We start from the raw sequence: 24,458 nt of genomic DNA on the forward strand, positions 1-24,458 counted from the left end.
GTGGTAGTCCAGATCATGTGACAGAGAATGTTGTCTGACAAGATCATATTAAAGAGACGCTTACATGAAATAAGGTAGAGAGTAGAGGGAAGATTGGAGGGGAGAGTGATTCTGAAGGGGGAGGAGCAAGAGCAAGGCAAGTACAAAAGAAAGGTGGTAATGAGTCTGAGTGAAGAACAGTGTATTGCCAGCAGACTGGAGTAGGTTGAGCAAGAATAGGAGAAGATATAGGAGGGGTCGAGGTGGAGTGAGGTAGGTGGAGGAGGTTGGGAGTGCAGAGGCCAGATCAAAAAACCTCTTCAAAGCCACAACAAAGTCTGGGATTTTACACTAAGAAAGCATTTTTATAGATGCACTCCCATAATCTTCCAAACAACTAGCACATGGACATTATCTTCTTATCTTGAAGATAGGGAGAGAGAATTCAATATTTGGTTTGAGATTTTTTATTTTAGTGATGTGATATAACTTGTCTTCAAAGGTAGGCCTGTGGCCACGTAAATCTACATGGTAGAGAACCTAAAGCTCAAATATGAGGCTGTTTTAGATGGAACTTTGAGATGTCATCTTCTTTTTTCTTTGTATAGATTTTATTTATTTATCTGTAGAGAGAGGACAAGGGAGGGAGAAATAGAGGGAGAGAAACATGACATGAGAGAGAAATTTTGATCGGTTGCCTCCTACACACACTCTGACTGGTACCATAGTGCAACCCAGGTATGTACCCTGACAGGGACTCAAACCTGTGACTTTTTGTTCTGTGGGGCGACACTCAACCAAGTGAGCCAACATTGGTCAGGGCTCAAGATGTCACCTTGTTGAGTTCTGCTAAGTCCTTGAGATTTGAGATCCAGAGTGTCTGAAAGTGGGACAGCTGATTTTCATTAATTGCGAAAATTGCCCAGGCTGGTTGGTATAGCTCAGTGGATTGAGCACAGGCTGCAAATTAAAGTGTCACAGGTTCAATTCCCAGTCAGGGCACATGCCTGGGTTGTGGGCCAGGTCCACAGTGGGGGCCATGTGAGAGGCAACCACACATTGTTGTTTCTCTCCCTCTCTTTCTCCCCACCCCTCCCCTCTCCCTAAAAATAAATAAATAAAACCTTTAAAAATTTACAAAACTTGTTCTTAAGCCAGGTGCTGGGACAGTGCAGTGTCCAACCCACAGCCCAGAATGGCTATGAATGTGGCTCAACACAAAATCGCAAATTTACTTAAAACCTTTTTTTTTGTTCATCAGTTTTCATTAGTGTATATAAGCTCCTGAATCTTGCCTCTGAATAATGCTGAGGTGGTGTCAGGATTCCTAACAATCTGTCCTGAACATCTTTAGAAACACTTTTATCATATTTAGATGAAATTGATTCATTTCTTAGTCTTTTGTTTGCCAGGTGTCTTTTTCAGTCTTTCAGTGTGGGTGTGTCCTCTGAATCTGAAGGGTCCATGAAGAGTTTTTTTTATTGTTATTTGCCTCTGATGTGGAACTACAATTTTAATAAGCTTCTGACTAATGTCAAATATAGTGAGAGGGCTTTCTGAAGATTTTTATACCAAACTTTTACTTATGCTTCTGTTTTATATATATTTTTCTTTTCTCTGCAGCACAAGCTGTAGTCCTGTTGGTGGTTTACTGAAGTGCATATTGTACCACTCGCTTTCAACCTTTCCTCATGTTGCTTCAATAAATTTTTCCTCTTTAATGATATTAACACTTATTTGGTCCTAACATTCAGTCAATTTATTTTTATTATGCTAAGGTAATATTACAGGAATGGGCAAAAATAGGTTTACAGTTGTGAGTATGTGAAATGGAGTTTATTCTTGTATTATTATTTATTAATAATTATATTATTTTCTATATGAACAACTGTACAACTGCATTGCCTACCCGTGAATTGTCTAATATCATTGATAATTATAAAGTTATTGAGTAACTTTTTTACCTGGGAGTTTATGTTGATGAACTGAGTATTCATGGAAAGTGATATAATCCCACACATTTCTGTGTGTGTTTGTGTGAAACAGATGACTACACAGAAGACATTGCTATGTTTGCAAATAGTTGGTTGGTGCAGACTCCAGATGATACCAAATGTGTACCCACACCTTCAGATTTTCCAAATCCATGCTCCAGTGGAATGCCAGCATTTGAGGTAAATTTGTTGTAAAAAATCTGGTCATGTTGGATATAGTACACATGTATTCTGTTTGTATATTTAACATTAAACATTTAAAGTGCAAATACTACATAATCAAACACTATCAAATTTAGGAAATGTAACTACAATGGGAATAACTTTAAACTTATTTCAGAAATAGTGAATGAAATGAGTTTCATAAAAGCAGTACTCATTACAAAAATAGGTAGTTATAAAAATGTCAATTAATATTTATAAGAAGAAATTACCTTCTGCCTCTTAGTAAGATCAGAGAGCCTTACAATTAGATCAGTAGAAAAAATGAGAGTACAAGTATATGATTGAATACATCCTGGTGACTGCCATCTTCTTCTGCACAGGCCATCTTCTTCAAGTGTCAGATTCTGCTGCAGTTTCCTTTTTTGAGCTGCCATGAATACATTGACCCATATTTATATATTGCCAGCTGTGTTAATGATCTTTGCAAGTAAGTGAAATGATAGTATCTGCAGTAATATTTTTTTATATATAAAAAGCAAAAAATTACTTCTGTAACTTAGCCATCTCATCAGCTCACATCACATAATGGGAAATGTAAAACAAAAACTTTACTAAAATCTATTGAAAGATTGATTACCAGATAAACATGTAAAGTCTATTTTATATAAGTAGCATGAACAGAATATAGTGATTCTTAAGTATTTTTCATGCCACTGATCCCTTTTGGGAATCTAGAGATGTCTGCAGACTCTTTTTCAAAAAAATGTTTGAATGCACAAAATAAAACAGAAGTTTACAAAGGGAACTATACTGAAATAGAGTTATTAATATAGTAAATGAAGTGAGTTTTTGATATATGCACTTCTTTATTTGCATTTTAGTTCTAATAACTACTGTCATTTGACATAGTAATGAGTGTACATATTTTGAGATAGCTGCAATGGCTTTATTTATTTATTTACTTTTTGTGTTCCAATTTTTTTTATTGTTGTTCAACTACAGTTGTCTCCATTTTCACCCCACCGCTCCCCCGACCCCATCCATCCTTGGCTCCCACCCTTGATCTTACCCCTCTCCCACTTTGTCCATGTATCCTTTATACATGTTCCTTGATGACCCTTCCCCTGAAAATGAAAACATGAAAGAATGACATATGAGATATATTGGTGACAAAGTCAGAGATACTACTAAGAACATTGTGATGTGTTACTTAAGTGTTTAATGGAAGGAAATGCTTAATTTCATTTGGACATTAGTGAAAAGAAATGTAATATCATTTCCATCCAGGGTCACAGACTCCTGCATTCTCTTCTAGGTGAAGAACACTTGACTAGGTGGTTTCTAGGAAGCCAGCTCAGTGAGACTCTTCATAACATGGTTGTTAACATAGAACCTACTATCATAAATTGCCTATTATTGAAGTTCTTTCTATTTTTTAAAAGTTACCATATATATGATTTAGCTCTCATGAATGTTCAAGAATATCTCAAAAATTATTAGTAAATCTGATTTTTAAAGAGAATTTTAAGTAGTGTAGATAATATATGGGAACTTTGTAAAAAACTGGACTAATTTTTGGATGAGTAAAACTACTTAAAGTCATCTTAGGTAGCTTGTTAAGAGGTTCAAGTTTATCAGAGGTAAGAGCAAAGAGGGAAGGTGAGGTGATACAAAACTATCCTATTTATAACTGCTCTGCTTTACTTAAATGGTGATTATTACAAAAATAATGAATATAATGATATTTTTCAGATATTAACATAAGCTTATTTGTAATACTTGCTAATTTTTAGTAGAATGCAGTTGTATCTTTATTTATATGTACAGTCTCTAAGTGTTAGGGATTACAAACACAGGAGCTTTGAGAGAATTACCTTTCTACCTAAAATATCAGGTACCGGCCTCTACATTTTACAACATTCTGTTCCTTATTTGGTTTTATTTTTTAAGAATGATGTTATTATAGCTCTATTCTATCATTCAGTCTCTTGTTTTGAGGATCCCTGTGGGCAGTCTCTGGCCCTATTTTAGCCATATGTATGGAATTTAAATTTTTTCCCATTCCACGGGTCTCATTCTTGGACCATTCTCTAGCAGTCTTTTCATTTGCTGTTATCGTCATCATCTTCAGCACCCGGTTTTCTGATAGACTAAGACGAAGCACCATTTGGCAGACCTGGGAAAGTCATTCTCTGTTTATCAGTTAGGATATTGCTTGGCTGCTGTAATTGCTGAAGTATCAGTGACAAAAATTAAATTTTCTGTCACATAAAGTCCAAGGTGGGAAGTGATCCTGGGTTCCTCTGTACTATGTGTCTGCCCCCGGGTTTCCCAGAGACTCAGTGATACCATTCCTATGTCATCCCCAAGGGCCAGGGGTATTGATTCTCAATTTCATGGTCAAAACTGGCTTTTCACAACCACATTCATATTTTAGCCCTTGGGGAGGGAGAAAAGGACGTAGAGGGCTGACAGCTTTTTGCAGGACGTGACCTGTAGTCTTATGCACACTCCAACTTTCAGTCTTCCCGCTGGAACTTGGAAGCATGCCACACCTCGATGCTGGGACTGCTGGGCAATGCTCTCCCTGGCTCAGCAACTACATGCCAAGAAAAATCTTGGAGGTTCTCATACTGAGGAGAAGAAGAGGGAACTGGGGACAAAAAAGAGTCTCTGCCACACTCACTTTGGAATTTCATCACTGAGAAAGTTAACATGGGAAATTTACTGTCTTTTAGGCTTTGGATTTTGAAACTGAGTGGCTTTCTCCAAAGGCAAATAAAAATTTAAGGATAGAGACATACCTTCTACTGGTTGAAGTCATCTAATACTTTAAGAGATATGTTTGAGGTGGAGAGACCAGGTTTGCAGGCGGAGCAGACATATAATACCAAAAGAAGGGTATTATAAATTGAGTAAGTGGTCATTGACAGAATGGTGTGAGAATCTTCTACAGTGAGCCTTTCACTCCTCTCAGTGTGTCCCCCAGGACTAGACCTGCTTACATTCTTTCTCCCCTAAAGCAGATTCCCTTCATTTCTTATACATTAGAAATGTATCCCTCCTGTATCACAGGGGCCCCTATATCATGAGAATAGCATTGTGAATTTGCTGAATTCAAATTGATTTCCTGCTTGAATTAAGATAGTATATTGAATTTGATCCAATACATATGTTCTGAGCATCTATTCTGAACTGAGCATTGTGCCACACCCTGGAGAAACAAAAACAATTTATTTTATTTTACTTTTCTGTTTTTAATTTTTAAAATATTTAATTTATTTATTCCTTTAGACAGGGAAAGGGAGGGAGAAAGAGAGGGAGAGAAACATCAATGTGTGGTTGTGTCTCCCACACCCCCCATTAGGGACCTGGCCTGCAACCCAGGCATGTTCCCTGACTGGGAATCGAACCAGCAACTCTTTGGTTTATAGGCCAGTGCTCAATCCATTGAACTACATTAGCCAGTGTTATTTTACTTTTCTAATGCTCACCTGAGGATCTGTACCTAAGGATCTGTTCATTGATTGTGGTGTGGGAGGGGAGAGAGAAAGAAACATTGATGTGAGAGAGAAACATCATCGGCTGTCTTCTTCACATGCCCTGACAGAGAATGGAGCCACAACCTAGGTATGTGCCCTGTGCTGGAATGGAAACTGCAACCTTGTTTGGTGTACTGGTGATGCTTTAACTGCCTGAGCCACCTGGCCAGGGCAAGAGAAACGAACAGTTTAAAAAGGGATCTTGTCCTGGGCACTCAGATTCTAGTAGGGCTGAGGAACAGATGTCCAGAAATGACAAATGCTCTAAATGCAATGTGCTGTGAATGTGGGGAGGACTGCTGACTTTATCAGGGAGCCCCTGTGAAGGCTCCACAGAGAAGATGCCTCAGTTGAAATTTAAAGAATGATACAAGCCAGTTCTTGAAGTTAATCTCTGTTTCTGCATCTAAGAATGGCAAAGCAAGGAAATGGTTTTAGTTCTGCCACATCAAGGTCAATCAACAACAGTTCCTTAATGCTCATTCTCCCTCAGTAAATAGGGATAATGATTTCTTTCCTGCTCAATTGTTGTGAATTTTTGTGTGCTGCTACATGTAACATGCCTAACATGAATCCTAGAGTAATTTAGATACTTAACAATGACAGCTATTTTAATAATAGTTGCACTGAGTTGAAAAACCAATATTGAGTTACTTTGCTAACTTTCAAAGCTTCTATTAACTGTAAGAAACAGTGCACATGTTTTAAGGGAAATCATAAACTTCATGTCTTTCTAGGAATGGAATAATTTTAGCTTACCCTGACTTTCAGAGACTTTTCTTATTTGGAGGTTTAGAATATTTTCTGAGTTTTGAGGTTTATCTGCTCAACCTTTTTCCTTCTAAAGGTTGGTTAATTGGACTAGATAAGCAGATGACTCCAATTACAGTAGCACAGGAAAAACTCAATTAGAGATGGGCAGCTTTTACAATAGAAATACTGAAAATGCTAAGGTTCACAAAATGCAACATTCTTAAGGTCATTATCTTGTAAGATACTAACTATTCAATTTTGAGTTTGATGGGTTGAAAAACAAGCTAACTATCTTATTATAAACCTTCCTTATTTTATAGGTACCTTGCTAATCTGCTTTGGAAATTGGCTGACCTGTTATATTTGTTTGGGGGAGCTTCTAGGGTGATTATAGGAAAATAATTAGAGATTATTTACTTTTGGCAATATTATCAAAGTAACTAGCTTTAGTAATTTAAACTTGAAAGTATTAATTTTTAAAATCTTAGGTTAAGTGCTATTTATTCAATCTTTCAGAAGTGGTACAGATTGTTAGTATTGGTTTTATTCCAGTGTGTAGACTATCAAGAGCACGGTATCTTTGAAATAATATTCACATTTGGTGATTTTGTTGTGATAGAATTTTATCTGTTGTAATAGGATTTATTAAATTCTAAAAGGTCTGGGATGCTTTGTGCAGGAGCCAATGTTCCATACAAGAATTCTGGAACAATGTCAGAATTAAAATAGAAATGTTTTTCAGTTTTAGGGACGTGGTTGAATCAAAAGATGAGTGGTCAAATAATTTAAGACTTTGATGACGACAATTTACCTAGGCCTTTTTTAGCTAGGACCTTATGTTGATTTATTTTCTGTATTAGTATATGTAACATATTACGTACATGCTGACATCAGTTAATATTGGAATATTCACCACATACTAAACATTTCTAGTAGAGGTCAGGAGCTCAAAGATGTAAATTCTGTCTATATTTCTGATGTGATTCTGCCTTTGTTTTCTCCCTTTCCAGAGCTGACGATGATGAGACCTACTGCCGGGCAGCCACGGAGTACGCTAGAGCCTGTTCCCACGCTGGCTACCCTATTCAAGACTGGAGAGATGACTTTCCAGCATGTAGTATGTTTTCTTATTTTCCAAGCCCGGTGTACTTTTGTTAATTTTAGGCTTATTCTAGTTTTCAAAACTTCCCTGAATACTCAGAATAGATGAATTGAAAGGATTTGTTTTTCATGATGCAGTGATAATGGTAAACTTGCAAACCTTCTGAAATGCTAATTTTTTTTTTTGAGGTGAATGAAGTTGACTTACGGCTCTCCCCTGTTTGTCCATTTCAGCTGATAAATGTGATGATAGCTTCGTCCATCGGGACTGTATCAGTTGTTGCCCACCCACCTGCACATTTGAGAAAGAATGTCTTGGGAGCAATCTCCAATGTCTTGATGGATGTTACTGTCCAGATGGTTAGTGTTCCATGAAAGAAATCCCATCTCCATTTGTACAAAATACCATCCTGTGATGACAGAATTATGTTACAACATTCTCTCCCAGGACATTAGGGCTATTGCAATTCTCTGCCTTTGTAGGATTTTGTCCTTGAAGTGGCTAATAGAAAAGGCTGCTTTTCTTTAATAAAAAGGCTAATTGCTTTGTAAATTTCCCAGAAAATTTGGAATCTAGAGCCCTGACATTACCCATGGCAACTATTTTGTTCTCTGAAATATTTAAAGATATTTAATAATTTATTAAAGCAATTTCATAAAAAAGCCTTTAAGTTTTGGCAGTACAAGATTTTAGTCGCAATGTAGTTTAAATATTTGAAATTATAACTAACACAACCAATGACAGAGGTAGAATTTAAATTTAAGAATGACTCCTACAGTGACAGACCTTTTTAGAGAACACTGGGAATTTACTCAAACTCTTTTATATTTATAGACTAAGAAAATAAAATCCTAGAGATGTTAAGTTATTTTAACACTGTCATATAGTTAATACAAGTGAGAACTCCCTGGAGCCGGATCTGTCGAGCTCAGCCCATTGCTCCGTTGGGGTTATGTAGAGGAGGATCTTCGGACCAGTGCTGGGCCTGCACTGTTTGTTATCATGAACTGATGAGATAAAGACTTTGCACTGGAATATAAATTAATGCACCAAAAAATAAGTCAGTGCTTCCTTCACTTAGAAATTCTTGCTCAGAAAAAAGAAGGTCAGCTGAATGAAACAGTGTGTTTAGTAACACAGTTGATTTACTCTTTGGCTCAACCATCTCTACTCATTAGAGAGAAGTAACAAATGCATTTCTACTGTGCTTGCCCTTTGAGTAGCACTGCCTGGCTATTTGTTTTATGTGTGATGATGGTGCAAATCTCTCATTTTGAGATGAACTGAGATTGAACCAAGAATATATTTTCTTAGTTGCCTGTATTCTGTACGGTGAGCTTTGAATTTTTGATGACAAGTCATTGCATAAGAAAGTTAAAAATCACTGAAGTAGAGACTTAAAAGGTAGCTGCTGATTGAGGTAGAACCGAGGGATTGGTAACTTCCTTGAAAGTAAAGTGATTTGTATTTTGTTATCCAGTGTTCAATAAAAGTTGGTTAAATTATTATATATATAGAATAAAATTTTTATTATTTCTTTGAAAATTTGATATATGTTTTTCTTAAATAGGACTCATTATGGAAAATGGGGCTTGCATCTCCTTGGAAAATTGCCCATGTAGTTTTCATGGACTAGCTTATTCAGTTGGTTCAAAAATTGAACAAGAATGCACCGAATGGTATGTGATCAATGCAAGCCGCTTATTTCTAGGTGCCCAGCTAGTCGACAACTTTACCATGACATTTGTTTAAAAGTGTGTAGTCCTTACTGATTGTCTTCTAAAAATTTCAACCATAGTTTGTATTTTATTTAAAGTCTGTGCAGGGATGGGGGAACATCTGTGCATTCTTTTGTAACATAATTCTTCTCACTTTCCTGGGGACTTTCATAAAATCTTTACCTATGTTGCATTTTCTTCTTATTTTTAATCACTAATTTGCACATACTTTTACTCTTAGATTTAATGGTTCTCCTTGACCTCCTCTATTAATATTTTAAAAAGTGACTCTCCATAGTGCCAGTTTTGGGCCATGATTAGAAGCACTTAGAATTTCTTATTAAATAAGCCAGGACTATTGCTGGCAAGCATTCTTCACTCTGGGGCAGTCCTAGAGAGCAGCAGAGATTTAATTGGCATCAGGTTTCTCCCCTTTTGCTGCCAGTGTGTAAAACGAAATACCATTGGCTAACTAACCATGTTCTTTTTTTTTAATGAATTATTTCTTTTCTTTTTTTAATTTTATTTTAATTGTTGTTGCAGTACAATTTTCTATCTTTTACTCCTATCCCAGCCCACCCACCCTGCCCTCCCTTCCTCCCTCCCATTTCCACCCGCCCCTAGTTTTTTATCCATGTGCCCTTTATACTTGTTCCTGTAAACCCTTCCCCCTTTCCCCTGAAATTCCCCTGAAATTCCCTCCCCTCTCCCCTTTGAACACTGTTAGCCTATTCTCTATTTCAGTGTCTTTGGTTATATTTTGCTTGATTCTTTGTTCTGTTGTTTAGGTTCCTGTTAAAGGTGAGATCATATGATATTTGTCTTTTACTGCCTGGCTTATTTTGCTTAGCATAATGCTTTCCAGTTGCATTCATGCTGTTGCAAAGGGTAGGAGCTCCTTCTTTCTTTCTGCTGCATAGAATACCTCAGACAAGGGTTTAGTCTCCAAAATATATAAAGAACTTACACGACTCCACTCTAAGAAGACAAACAACCCAATTAAAAAATGGGCAATGGGCTTGAACAGACACTTCTCCAAGGAGGACATACAGAGGATCCAGAGACACATGAAAAGATGCTCAATATCGCTAGCTATCAGAGAGATGCAAATTAAAACCAGAATGAAATACCACTTCACACCAGTCAGAATGGCCATCATAAACAAAGCAACAAACAACAAGTGTTGGAGATGCTGTGGAGAAAAAGGGACCCTAGTGCACTGTTGGTGAGAATGCAGACTGGTACAACCACTATGGAAAATAGTATGGAATTCCTCAGAAAACTAAAAATGGATCTGCCTTTTGACCCAGCAATTCCACTGCTAGGATTATATCCTAAGAACCCTGAAACACCAATCCAAAAGAACCTATGCACCCCAATGTTCATAGCAGCACAATTTACAATAGCCAAGTGTTGGAAGCAACCTAGGTGCCCATCAGTAAATGAATGGATCAAAAAACTATAGTACATCTAACCACGTTCTTAATACCAATTTGAGCTCCTGCCTTTCAGAGGCTGCTTCTGTCCTCCAAAATTCATGTCTTTTTGACAGTAAAAGGCAGAATTTATCTTACATAAGATGTCTTTTCTCTGTCTTCAATGTCTGATGATCCTCAAAACCAATTTTCTTCATTTGTAGTAGATGTGTTATTTTATTAATCTAAACTCTTTTTGTGTGGTTCTCTAATGATATAGGTAAATACTTTTGTGTGTGTGAACTTTTTCAGTTTAAGCAATAAGAAAAGGACAAAAACAAGTTCTCTGTTTGATTAGTACACACTTGTATCATTGTTAGTGATTTTTAAGTATGACGCACAACAAATAATAATTTAGGTGCTGGCCAGCACATATCTATCAGTTAATTAAAGTTGTGTGAAGATATTTCCCAAGTCCAATTATTCTGAGCCTATAAACATGATATATTTTGGTACATTAATCAATATATCAATGCAAATGCAATGCAATGCAATACAGTTTTTCTATGCTAGTAGATTAACATGTTTATCATTTTATCTAGTGTATGTGTTGGTGGAATTTGGAACTGCACTGAGCATGACTGTCCAGGTAATCTTTTAAAATATTTTTTAAAGAAAATTTCTCATGTTTTGGAAATTGAGCAGGAACATAGCAATGATATTTAAGAGGTGATCTCATGTATAATAAGAGATGTAATGATCTATAAATCCAGATAGTCAGGATAAATGGAAAATTGAATAAATGATAGCTTTGAACAGGCAACTTTGGTAAAAATTTTATTAAAATAGTAAAAATATTACAAAACCTAAAACATGTGAAAGAGTTATCACTTAGTAAACTTTAAATTAAATAGAATAACATAATTTAGTAAATTTGTCAAACTAATACATTTTAAACATTTTAGCTATTGTTTTTGATACATGATTTTCTACTCTAATTTGACTGGCTTTTTAAGACTAAATAATTTCTTTCTCTTCTTTCTCCTTCTTTCTCTATTCTTTTTTATCTTTTTTTTGGTAGTTCAATGCTCTGTTGTAGGTGACTCTCATTTCACAACTTTTGATGGCCGACATTATTCTTTCATTGGAATGTGCCAATATGTCCTTGTGAAAGGGACTGGAAAAGACAAGTTCACAATTACTTTAGAGAAAGCTCACTGTGAGCAGGTAAGACTATCTCAGAATGACCAGAGAAATGTTCATTTTTTTGACTCAAATTTATATCTAGGTTAAGAATGGTAACATGAGTGGGTATAGTGATTTTCTTTAAAATTAAGTTGATTGTTAAAATGTATCATTCACCTACCATTATCCTAATGATCATATGATGTGTCCTGATTTCAGAGATATTACAATATGAGAACAAATATGTCTTAGATTAAGTAACATACATTTACCTGTATTTTCTTTCTTTTAAAAATGATATTTTATGTATAGTTTTTGAGCATTTCATGCATAGTAACATAATGGAGCTTAGTTTTTGGTTACTTCAAAAATACTATTTTAAAGAGATGATTTAGACAGTATTGGAGAGGCTTCATATTATTCTAAATAAATATAATACATTTCTTAGCACACTGAAACATTTATTTTAGGCTTTTTCTTCAATTAAACACATTAATAATTCATAAATAAAAATATCTGAATCTTCCCTCTGTCTAAATCAGGTAGTCAAAATTTTGTAAAAATCATTAATTTTCTGGTTGTACTATAATAAAAAGTGGCTACTCCAGCAAAAATTCTCAGCTACTTTATTTGCTATTTTCCAGTTTGATTTTTTCCTTTGCAATACTTTAGAAATATGAAAAAGTTTTCTACATAGAATCATAATTTTTGTTTTTTTCATATTGATTTTTTAATATCTAATATGCCACTTAAGTGAATTTAGAGAGGTACTTTGAAAAACATAGTTATTGGCACTTAATTGAAACATTATTCAGTGTTCTATGTAAAGTACATGTGTACATGGTATATTCAATACACTTAAAGATATATTTTATTAGTAATGGGGCTACATAAGATGGTTTATATAGTAATTACTTTATTATATTACTTATACTCAAGCTTTCTATGTACCAGAAGTCTTCATGTAAGTGTACTCTTTCTTCTTCCTTCTCTACTTTCACTCCCTCACTTGTTTTTCTCTCCCACTGTCCCTGTTTCTTTTCATGTCTCTTTATCTCTCTCATGTCTTTAACTGATGATTTGGTTTTTATGCAGAACCTTGGCTTGGTCTGCCTTCAGTCTATAACTCTAATTCTGGAGGATGATTTTAACAAACAAGTGACAGTTAGTAGGGGAGGACAAATCCTCACCGGTCCTAACCAAGGCTTCAGCCTGAATGGTAAGATGCAATGCTAATGATGAACTTTCCTCACATTAAAACAATAATAAAACAACCTAAATGGAAGCTTCTCCCATTGGCTGCCTCTCCTAACATTTCAGTGTCTGTATGTTGCCAGATCCTCACCTAACATGGTAGAGACAACCATATTTATGGGACCTAGTGTTTACTTCAAATGGCTGAAAGTTTGAGAGGGGAGAGATATAAGCAAATAGCCACTTACAAAGGCTTTGGGGGTCTAAATGAGTGCAGCTTTCCCAGCCTTCAGGAGGGGTATGCAGGTATGGTCAGGAAAGTTTTCTGAAGGAGGATCACTGGGATGAAAGAGATGGTGAAAGTGTTCCATGCAGAACAACAAGGTGTAGAACTCTGCAGTATGTTTAGGGGGAACTATAGCTAGGTTGACATTGCTAAAGCCTGAAGAGGGTAAATGGAGAATGTGCAGAGAGGAGAAAAGGGCAATAGGTGGGGGCGAGGCTGGGGAAGGCCTTATATCCAGGCATCATTCATTGTAATTTTCCTGGGACAGGCCCTGTTCACATCTGTGTTCTAGCATAGTTTAATAATACTCGGTGTTACTTCCAGAAACGTCCTGATTTGTATTAGAAATTACATGACTATACTAGTGATCGCCATGCTGAAGAAGTTGAACTTGATATAAAATTGGGTATAAAATTATTATTAGTTTGCCATTTTTATGTACAAAAATGACTCTTATGTGGTTCACCCAAATAAACAGTTTTAATGATATAGTCTTTGGGGGGATATAACACTATTATGGAAGTGTAGAAGTGGCTTTGAGGACTTCCAGCAAGATGGAGGCATAGGTGAACGCACCGTACCTCCACACACAACCAAGATTGGAACAACAACAATTTAGAGGCAGGATAACACCCAGAACTGATAGAAAATTTATCTGAATGGAAGTCGGACAGCCAAGAAGTTGAATAGACCCGTTTAATCCAGACTGGTAGGAGGGACAGAGACAAACATCGGGTTTGCATGGGTTGGCGCATGTTGCGGCGCAGAGAACAGGGAGAATTGGGCCCATAAGGCAACTGGGAGCTCGTAAGGCATCTGGGGCGTGCAAGATCGCAGCGGGTGGACCCTGAGTACACAAGCAGCAGCCGGCAGACCCAGTGAGGCAGCAATTGTGGAGCAGGGCAGAGCGCACAACCAAGGATCCCAGGAAAGGGACTGAGGTCCCTTGGAGAATGGAGCTACAGCCATTGTTCCCTCTCGACCCCGCCCTCACATATAACATCACAATCTAGTGACTGGGGTGCCCAGCCCTGGTAAACACCTAAGGCTCCGCCCCTCACTGTAGCAGGAGTGACTAGACCAAAAAGAAAAAAAAAGAGAGAGAGAGAAAGATGGCTCAAACAGAAAATCAGTGCCCCAGAACTCATCCTTTTGAGCAACCAAGAGATAGCTAACCTATCAGATGCACAGTTCAAAACACTGGTGATCAGGAAGCTCACACAATTGGTTGATTTTGGTCGCAAATTAGATGAACACATGCAGGTTACCATAAAAGAAATGAAGGAAAATGCATAAGGAACCAATAGTGATGGGAAGGAAACTGGGACTCAAAACAATGGAGTGGACCAGAAGGAAGAAAGAAACAGCCAAACAGGAGAGAATGGAGAAATAAGAATTCAAAAAAATGAGGAGAAGCTTAGGAACCTCCAGGACATCTTTAAACATTCCAACATCTGAATTATAGGGGTACCAGAAGGGGAAGAGGAAAAGCAACAGATTGAGCACGTCTCTGAACAAATAATAAAGGAGAACTTCCCCATTCTGGCAAAGGAAATAGACTTCCAGGAAGTCCAGGAAGCTCAGAGAGTCCCAAAGAAGTTGGACCCAAGAAGAAACACACCAAGGCACAGCATAATTACATTAGCCAAAGTAAAAATGAAGGAGAGAATCCTAGAAGCAGCAAGAGATAAGGGGACAGTCACCTACAAAGGAGTTCCCATCAGACTGTCAGCTGATTTCTGAAAAGAGACCTTGCAGGCAAGAAGGGGCCGGAAAGTATTTCAAGCCATGAAAGGCAAGGACCTATATCCCAGACTACTCTATCCAGCAAAGCTTTCATTTAGAATGGAAGGGCAGATCAAGTGCTTCTCAGATGAAGTCAAGTTAAAGGAGTTCATCATCACCAAGCCCTTACTTTATGAAATGTTAAAGGGACTTATCTAAGAAAAGAAGATTAAAAAAAGCATGAATAGTAAAATGACAGCAAGCTCACAATTATTAACAACCACACCTAAAACAAAACCAAAAGAAACTAAGCAAACAACTAGAACAGGAACAGAACCACAGAAATGGAGATCACATGGAGGGTTAGCAACAGGGGAGTGGGAGGAGGAGAGAATAGGAAAAGTTACAGAGAATAAGTAGCATAGATGGTAGGTAGGAAATAGACAGGGGGAGGGTAAGAATAGTATGAAAAATGTAGAAGGTGAAGAACTTATAAGTATGACACATGGACATGAACTAAAGGGGGGGTAAGTAGGTGGGAGAGGGTTTGCAGGGTGGAGGGGAGTGAAGGGGGGAAATGGGACAACTGTAAAGGCATAATCAATAAAATATGTTTAAAAAAAGAAGTGGCTTTGAGAGATGTTAGACATTCCTAACTAACACAGAGAACAGTTAGGATGTGATTAAAGTAGGGTGTGCAAGGAATGAAGAGGAACTGATCTAAGGCAGTGACAATAGAGGTGGGAAGAAGAAGGTAGATTAAAAATTATTTAGAAAAAAAGGTCTGACCTTGGTGATGAATTGGAATGGGGTTGGTTAGAGAAGGGCAACAGGAACATGAAGTGATCAAAGAATCTTCTCATATTTCTGGGTTTGGTGGCCAGATGATGGTAGAAACTGTGATAGAGATACAGGAGCAAACTTCTGGTGGCAAAAGTCATCAGTTCAGCCCTAAACACAAATTTCTTGTCTCTAAAGGTGGTTCATAAAATGTGTTTCTCAAGTGCTGAGCTCCTCCTGTGGCTGGCAGGCTTGAAAGAAGGGGAGTTTTTGAGGAAAGTGGCTGGGCCTTACTGTGTGATGTGTGTTGGAAAAATACACACAAACACACACATACATGTTGAGGAAGAGAGATCAGATTTTAAATGTCTGAGGACTCTCCACCCTGCCACGTGATGTTTGTCAACTGAAACTTCATATGGACCTGACAATTTATTAAGAATATCTGATTCATATCCAGCAATGAGGGACAGAAGGGAAATGAGAGCAAAAAAAGCATGCAAACTGTGGCAAAAACTGGCCCCGGAGCACAGGGGTATGAACTGGGCTCCTGCCTCCTCCATGTCCGTCCCTGTCTCTGGGAAGAAGAGTCCTGCTGTATGCTAGCATTTCAGAACACCACCTGTGAATCTCAAAACTGACTTATATATATATTTTTTTTTCCTACAGGAATTGTTGAAATTCAAACTCTGTCTTCCTTATTTATTCTTCTAAAAACCACATTTGGTTTAAAGATTCTGTTTGCTATAGATGGGGAAAGAATTTATATTCAGCTCACCAGCACATGGAAAAGAAGAACACTGGGGCTCTGTGGCACTTTTAATGGGAACATAAGGGATGATTTTCTGTAAGTATGATTTCTGTATAGCTAACATGATTTAATGACTAGTAATTTAGAGGATATAAAATCCTTCAGTAAAAATGTTTACTTAACTAATAACATAGCCAGCTTAGGCATCATGATTCTAAGAGCTTCACATTGATCATTGTATTTAAATTTTGTAGAAACCACAGATTCGCATCTCTGTTTTGTAGATGAGAAAACCAACTGAGACCAAAAAGTGGCAAATAAATCACTCAAAGACATTTAGCTCAAATAGAGTGGAGCTGGGCTTTGAATTTAGACAGTGTGACTCAAGGCCTGTGGGTTAACCCACAGAATCAGAATAGCTGCCTGTTACACTCTCCCCTGCCACCTATCAAGCTTAGCAGTATTTTTGAAAACATTAATATCATTTTGTATTAATAGTAAATTATTCTTGTAAAAATATTGGTATCAGTATGCATGATATCTCTAAAGCAACATTTTGTTATCGAAGTTAATTGAATTTTGTGATAATTGGTGTTTAATCAGAAGAAAAGCCTACTTTCACCTACATGTGAAGAGATACAGTGTGTAATTTAATGTAAATACTTTGAGCTTTTATGCTAAGCATGGTGGGACAGTTCAAGTAGTATGATATCTATGGTCCCATCCTCAAGGAGCTTGTATGGAAGACTGGGAGGGGATAACAACCTCTAAGAAATAGTGAGTTCTAGGCAAGGTGTTAATCAACAATACATACAATAAATACTGAAGTAATTACAAAAAGTTAAGTGTCGAATTTTGTTGTTATGGCTGGAAGCACAGCAGGAATTTTGAGTAGGTTAGTGTGGGCTGGGTAGCCAGAAAATATTTTATGGAAAAGCCATTCTCCAAATACCTTTGTAAAATTAAAAAAATATGTTTATTGCTTTGAGAGAGAGAGAGAGAGAGAGAGAGAGAGAGGGACATCAGTGTGAGAGAGAAACATTGATTAGTTGCCTCCCATACATGCCCTGACTGAGGATCAATCCTGCAACCTAGGGATGTGCCCAGACTAGGAATGGAACCCACATCCTTTTGGTGTATGAGACAATGTTCCAACCAACTGAGCCACACAGGCAAGAGCTCCAAATACCACTAAAAAAAAACACTCCTGTGTATTACTCCTGCTTGGGGTTCTTTCCGCCTCCTAATCTTTCTCACGAACTCCTATTTATAGTTCAGCCCAACTCAGAAATTATTTGCTTCAAAAAGCAAGTTCATATTACAACAGACAAAGTTAATTTTGACTCTGTTATGTGAATATCTACCATTTTATCTTGTCTGGTTTTCACTTAAAACTGTGAGGGCTTTGAGAATAAGAACTGCACCCTCACTCCTTGTATTCTTAGGAACTAGCCTAGAACATGAATTATGTGATATATGAATTGAACAGAGGCAGGGTTTTAATAAGAAAAGAATTAGAATGAGTGAGAATAACTGGCATTTAAAAATTTAAATTTCAAAAGAAAAGTTCTATGTTGTCTCCTGTGTGATTAAATTATTTTTAGGATATTTAGGTTTTTTTGTTTAATTTATTTTTAGGTCAGAATATCAGTATCTTTATATATATCTTTTGTTTCACAAATGCTATTTTAAGTGGCTTGGTTAAGTTGTGCAGAAAAGACACTAAGCCTTCTTTCCCTGCCTTGTGTATCGGAATGGGTTAGCAGTCCGCATTTAACAGATGGCGAGCCGCCTCCCTCCTCCTGGGGCACCAGTCTCCTCCATGTGTAAACATTCAGGCTGATAACAGTGCAGGATAATATTTCAGAGTTAGAGATAACTTTTTAACAGTGTTTGGCTTTCCAGCATAAGCAATTAAACTTCTTTACTTCACAAATGTTAATGAGAATCTGCAAAGTGAAATGGAAAATATTAATTACTTGAAAATTTATTTTGCATGCCATTTATAGTAACTTATGGTAAGCTGAAAGGTTATTTTTTAAAGTGAAATGCAGTAAATAAATGGGTCTACATTTTAACTCCTAATTATTTTTTGTATTTATTGTTTTAAGTGAGCTAAATGCGATAAGAGAGCCAAGCTCTGAGTCAGTTCCTCCTGAGAGCCCCGACTACACCCATGGCCTTGGCCTATTTAATTGTCCTCTGTAGGAATGAAGAGGGAAGGAAGGGAAAGAATGAGAAAGGCTAGTCCATGTTAAACAATTTCTTTGAGTTTCAGTGTTCTCATTTAAACAAAATGAGGTTTTGGATTAGGTGTTTGTTATTGCTTTACAATTTGAGAATTGTTTAATTTTTAGGACTGGGGAAAGGAAGGAAAGGGGAAAGGGTGAGACAAAGATGGCCACTGTGGAATGGCTTGTGCAGCATCTTTTTCTCCTCCTTTCTCAGTCGGGGTGGTGAGAAGCTCCATATAGGTAATGGTGCCTGAGCTTATTTATAACCAAAGCAGTTGATTTATTAGGACACCACAGAGAGCCAAGATAAGGCCCACTCTACCATTTAGCCATGCTGTAACAATTCAGGCAGGTAGGGCTTGCATTGGTCAAAGCTTCCTACAGGAAACTTAGTTCAATCTGACTCTCTTAAGTAGTTTTGACAGTGTCTGGCATAGTGTCTGGCAGGGATTGTCACTTACTAAATATTGGCAAATGAGTTAATAAACCTTGATGGCTGCTGGAGGGGGCATTTAAGTGTTTGGCTATTAAGCATTCTTGTGATTTATATATCTGACTTCAGAACAGTGAATGTTTCTCTTCCATTTTGGTTTGCTGAGGGAATTGAAGAAATAAGTCAACTTGGATAAAGGATGCCTTTTATACCATTTTCCCTCAATTTTCATTTGGTTTGTTTGTGCAGCTTCATGATGAAACCTCAGTACTTCAGGCCTCATAATAGATTTTGAAATATTGAACCATAATTATAGACTGCTTATTCTTTGGGACATTTGTCTTTACCCTGAAAAGAATCATGTGAGCTACCTACCTCCTTCTCTTTGCATATACTCTAAACCACACACACACATACACACAATGTTTTAGTTGTGTGATGTTTTATTAAATCAGTGCAAACTATAGTTGCATCTTGGCTTTGACACATCAGCTGAATGAACATTAATAGTTTTCTGAGTTTTTGTTTTGCTTTCTTTCTGCAGGGGGATAATGATGGTTTTGTTCCGTGAGGCTGAAATGATTATTAAATAAAACCATATATGTCCACAACTTGACACCTCGTAAAGTCTTAATAACAGGGAGTTGATACTATGTATATTTAAAAAATAATAGAACATTTTTAGTTCTAAAATTTCTTTGTAAATAAAAAAATAGCATTCTTTTAAAAATATTTAAAGACTGACCAAATAAAATGAATGGGAGTGACTAAGACAAATACTATCTTTGCTTTCTAGTTCCCCATCAGGTATGATAGAAGGTACACCACAACTTCATGCAAATGCGTGGAGAGTTTCCTCCACTTGTTTTGCACCTGTTCATGTTCCTATGGTGGACCCCTGTAACATTAACCAACAAAACAGTAAGCCCTTCTTCTACTTGTAAACTTAGGGGAAAGATCTATGTATTACTATAATCATAACATTAGACAGTGATTTTAAATTCTGATTTTTTAAATTAGGATAATATTGATGCTATGTGTTTTTGTTTAAATTATGCCTTTACATATGCTTCTTTATGTAATATAGGTTATTTTTTAAAAGAACTCCAGAAAATGATTATTTTATTTACTACTTTGCATTCATAAATGTATTTATTTTAGGTATTTATAAATCCCCCAATTCCTCCCAAATGTGAGATAGCATTTTGGAGAGTTCAGATTATTTAATGCTTAAGAAAAATGCCTGAAAAATCTCTAATAATGCTGTTATAGTCTTGGGATGTTTGACTTCAGTTCCATAGTATGACAGCTCATGTAGATTTTCCTGTTTATTACTAACACATTATCCACTCCTGCTCACAGAATCTGTTATAGTTTCATAAGTAGGAAATTAGTGATCCAAGGAAGCTTTGTGCCATTATGTGTGCAACAATTTGAGATGGTCACACACCATAGTTGCAATTTGCAATGATAGTGAAACTCACATGTCAAGAATTTTTGGTTGTATTCTTTTGTTTGCTGAAGCCACAGCAAACCTTGTGAATGGCTATCTCACTGCTCAATAAAAGAACACACGCAAGGTCTGTCCATGCAATGCCTAGAAAAGGTTCAGGCATTGTTAATATAATGAGAATGTTATATATTTGTGCGACATCAATGTAACCTGGCAGTCAAGGAGAGTGGACTGGAATGTACATGCATGAATGGACAGTTTCCCTGTATTAGTCAGTGGAGGGCAGTAGACACCATGGAGTGAGCATATATACTGTGTGGTTGTGTCAGTCAAAATGCCTGAGCAAACAAAGCAACAAATCTGCATCCAGTTTTGCGTTAAGCTTGAACATTCCTTTGCAGAAACTATTTCAGTGATTCAGAAGGACACAACTATGGGCAATTGGTGATCTGCAGCTTCATCACAACAATGTGCTCACTCATGCACCATGTCTGGTGCAGAGACTTTTGGTGAAACATCAACTCACCCAGGTCACTCAGTCCCCCTACAGGCCAGATTTGGTACCCCATGTCTTCTGGCTTTTCCCAAAACTAAAATCACCTTTGAAAGGGAAGAGATCTCAGACCATTAATGAGATTTAGGAAAATATGTTGGGGCAGCTGATGCTGATTGAGAGACCTGTGTGAGGCCCCAAGGGGCCTACTTTGAAGGGGACTGAGGTGTCATTGTCCTATGAACCATGTTTCTTGTATCTTGTATTTTCTTCAAAAAATGCCTCTTTTTTTTCATATTACATGGCTGTACACTTTCTAGATAGACCTCATATTACTGTTATTTTTGTAAAATCACTTTGTGAAAAAAAGTGTGTATCCTTAAATAGATTAAATATTTTTCAAATTTCTTTCTTTAATTATTTTGGCTAGTTTAGTGTTTTTGTGTCATTTTTAAGGATACATTAACATTGGTTATTACTATTGGTGTACTCATGAGAAGCCAGCACAAACTCTGGATCTGTAGTGGTTGTTTGGTTGGGTTCTGTTGATTGTCATGGTCCTTATTATGAACCTATAGCTTTGATGTACTGGAAAAGCATGAGATAGTGCTGCTTTTAGTGCTGTCTTTTCATCTAAGCCAACTTCTAAACTTGAAGAAGACTGTTAATCTCTTTGGTCATTTTTCCTATCTATAATAATAGGATTAGATTGAAGTCAATTCATCTCTATGATTGGACACTTTTATCTTATTCCTGTTTAACAGTGTTTTCCCCCTTTTTGTGTTTAACTTTCTATTAATAGATCTACTCCTTCTCCTTCAATTAGTGTTATTCAGCTTACTTCTAACTTTTAGTTCCCTCCTTGATATTGCAGTAACTTTATTTTTTAGTAACATGTAAAAGTTGGAGTAGAACACAACTGAAAACCTCAGTTTTCCTTTTCTTTAATTGCCTCCTCTAATTACACACTGTCTGTTATATATATTTTTATCACTTTTATCCTTATATCTCATGTCTTCTCTGATATATATTTTAGATATTATCCTTCTTCACCTTTGCCATGAACTATTTTTCTTTTAGATTTCAAATAGGCAAATCCAAAATAATCTCTAAAGAAAGGAAAATAAAGCGATAAAAGTCAACAATTCTGATGTGGCTTCTGAAGAATATTTTTTCACAAAGGTCTTGTTGAGTTACCCTTTTACTTAATGTCAGAAGGAATATTTTTAGTCTGCATGTTCCTAGGGCACACAAGGGGAGTCCCGCTGATGTGCTGCTTTGTTTTGGAGCTCCTGGGGACTGGGAGTCCGCATGCCAACGATGTGCTGCTACAGTCCAAGTCATTTGTTTTCATCTACACAGGCATAACAATGCAAAAATATAATACTAAGATAATTACCATGTGTTTCCTTACCAATAATAAATATATTTAAAATACTCAACCAGTTAAGTTTAGCATAGTTCATTAATTTGAAAACATTCCACTCTTTGACAGTTCACCTGGTCTCTCAAAGACAATGACAGTTCAAAGATTGATTTTAGCTGTGAAAAAGTCAGTGAAACTTAGGTCTACCACATTAAGGAATCACATAGCCTTTCTCAGAAAGGCGAGATTTTCCAGATTGTTTGGGCAAACTTGGTTATTCACATAAAAATTATATCTGGTCAGTCATTCTCAAGGGGAACATCAACAAATTTAAGAAGCAGTTACACCCCAACCAACCAAAGGCCTGGTAGTTGTACCTCATGGCCTTTAGCATATGTTCTAAGCCCTAATTTCTATTCATTAGTTATTTATGTGTGCATTTATAGATTCTTTTATCATTGTGCTTTGTGCCTTGTGCAGACATTAGTGCTATGACTTTGTGGCATCTGCTATATTATTGTTCACCTCAGAGACTATTGGAATGAGATGATTCCCAGTCTTTTCTGGATAATTGTGTATTCCAGGGAGTTGCCATAACGTCCACAATATGGTACCACTTTTATCATATATGAATGTCTCCCACTACTCACCAATTCTTTACGGTAGAATTGGGATGATTTTCTAAGATGATCTGCAGGCAATGGGGTGATAGAGGTTATCAACCTTTCTGTTACTCATGTTATTCAGGTAAAACAGTTCTTTTTTTTCTAAAATATTATTGAATATAGATAAAGTGCTGTCACCAGTATTATCAAAAGTAAAACAAACAAACAAAAAACCCATGTAAGCTGAAAATATTGGCTCTTATTAAAAGTAATGTATAATACAGTACATTTCTAGGAAAGCAAGATGCTGGGATAGTTCTGGAACTAGATCCTTAAGGTTAAGATCAGAATGAGTACATGAGGGGCTAATGCAGTTCTTTGTCTGTTAGTTGGATACGCAGCACACTGTGACGTCATCCACCAAGAGCTCTTTGCTCCTTGTCACTTCTACGTCAGCCCTGGACTGTACTACCAGCTATGCCGCCACGATGCATGCAAGTGTGGAAGTGCCTGCCTATGCAATGCTCTCGCCCACTATGCCTACCTGTGTGGCCAGCGCGGTGTCACCATTGATTTCAGAGCTTATGTTTCATTCTGTGGTGAGTGCGATGGCAATAGCGCAAAGACAATCAGATAACACTTCAGATATTTTTGCATTTGTATTTACTGCTTTCATTTTTTTAAGTGGAAAGTCAATATTGCTCAAGTTATTTGAAATTTATTATAATGTACAAACAAAAAAACAAATGAAATACTTTATTTCATAAAACTGAAGATATGTTGGGTAAGATCAATAAATTTTGACATTTTTGTTATTAGCAAACTTAGAGTATAACTATGTGGTTTGAAATACGTAACAGAAATAATTTGAGAAAATTTTTACAGAAATGTCATATCTAAGTACAGAAAAGCATTATATGTTATAGTGACACAGTTGATTTGCAGTTAAATAGGCAAGTTATACAAGAGCCAAGGATTTTCTCAATTTCTTGGGGCTCTAGTTCTCATGGTTATGGTGTCTGCTGTTCTCATCCATGGTAGATTGTTTCCTTTTCTATTTATTCTATAATTTTCATGAGCTAATCTTTATTGGGATGCTGCCTCCCTCTCTTAGAACCCTTTGTGACCTGGATTTCGAGAGCATCACTTCCTCCACTTCTCCACCCCACAGTTCGCTTCACAAAGCTTTTTCCTGTCACTCCAAAGGGTTTATTGGCCAGTTTTGATGTTATTTTCCTAGCTTGGGCTTTTTAAAAATGATAATGGAAATATAAAAGTAATGTAA

At 36.8% G+C, this 24,458-nt stretch overlaps 1 protein-coding gene across 2 annotated transcripts in view; it reads left to right on the forward strand.

Annotated features, from left to right (window-relative positions):
• The window catches only part of OTOGL (otogelin like), a 127,119-nt gene that overhangs the window by 21,293 nt on the left and 81,368 nt on the right, over window positions 1–24,458 (forward strand). For both annotated transcript variants that reach the window (XM_045845005.1, XM_045845006.1), the window contains exons 9-19: window positions 2,026–2,153; window positions 2,519–2,625; window positions 7,444–7,550; window positions 7,769–7,894; window positions 9,106–9,214; window positions 11,271–11,317; window positions 11,750–11,895; window positions 12,949–13,072; window positions 16,508–16,685; window positions 20,053–20,177; window positions 23,563–23,772. In XM_045845005.1, the coding sequence (XP_045700961.1) occupies window positions 2,026–2,153; window positions 2,519–2,625; window positions 7,444–7,550; window positions 7,769–7,894; window positions 9,106–9,214; window positions 11,271–11,317; window positions 11,750–11,895; window positions 12,949–13,072; window positions 16,508–16,685; window positions 20,053–20,177; window positions 23,563–23,772 (1,407 nt within the window). The remainder of the gene's footprint in view (window positions 1–2,025; window positions 2,154–2,518; window positions 2,626–7,443; window positions 7,551–7,768; window positions 7,895–9,105; window positions 9,215–11,270; window positions 11,318–11,749; window positions 11,896–12,948; window positions 13,073–16,507; window positions 16,686–20,052; window positions 20,178–23,562; window positions 23,773–24,458) is intronic.

Source organism: Phyllostomus hastatus, unplaced genomic scaffold (genome assembly GCF_019186645.2).
Source record: "Phyllostomus hastatus isolate PE091 unplaced genomic scaffold, TTU_PhHast_1.1 phas_contig_432, whole genome shotgun sequence".
NCBI classification, from domain to species: Eukaryota; Metazoa; Chordata; class Mammalia; order Chiroptera; family Phyllostomidae; genus Phyllostomus; species Phyllostomus hastatus.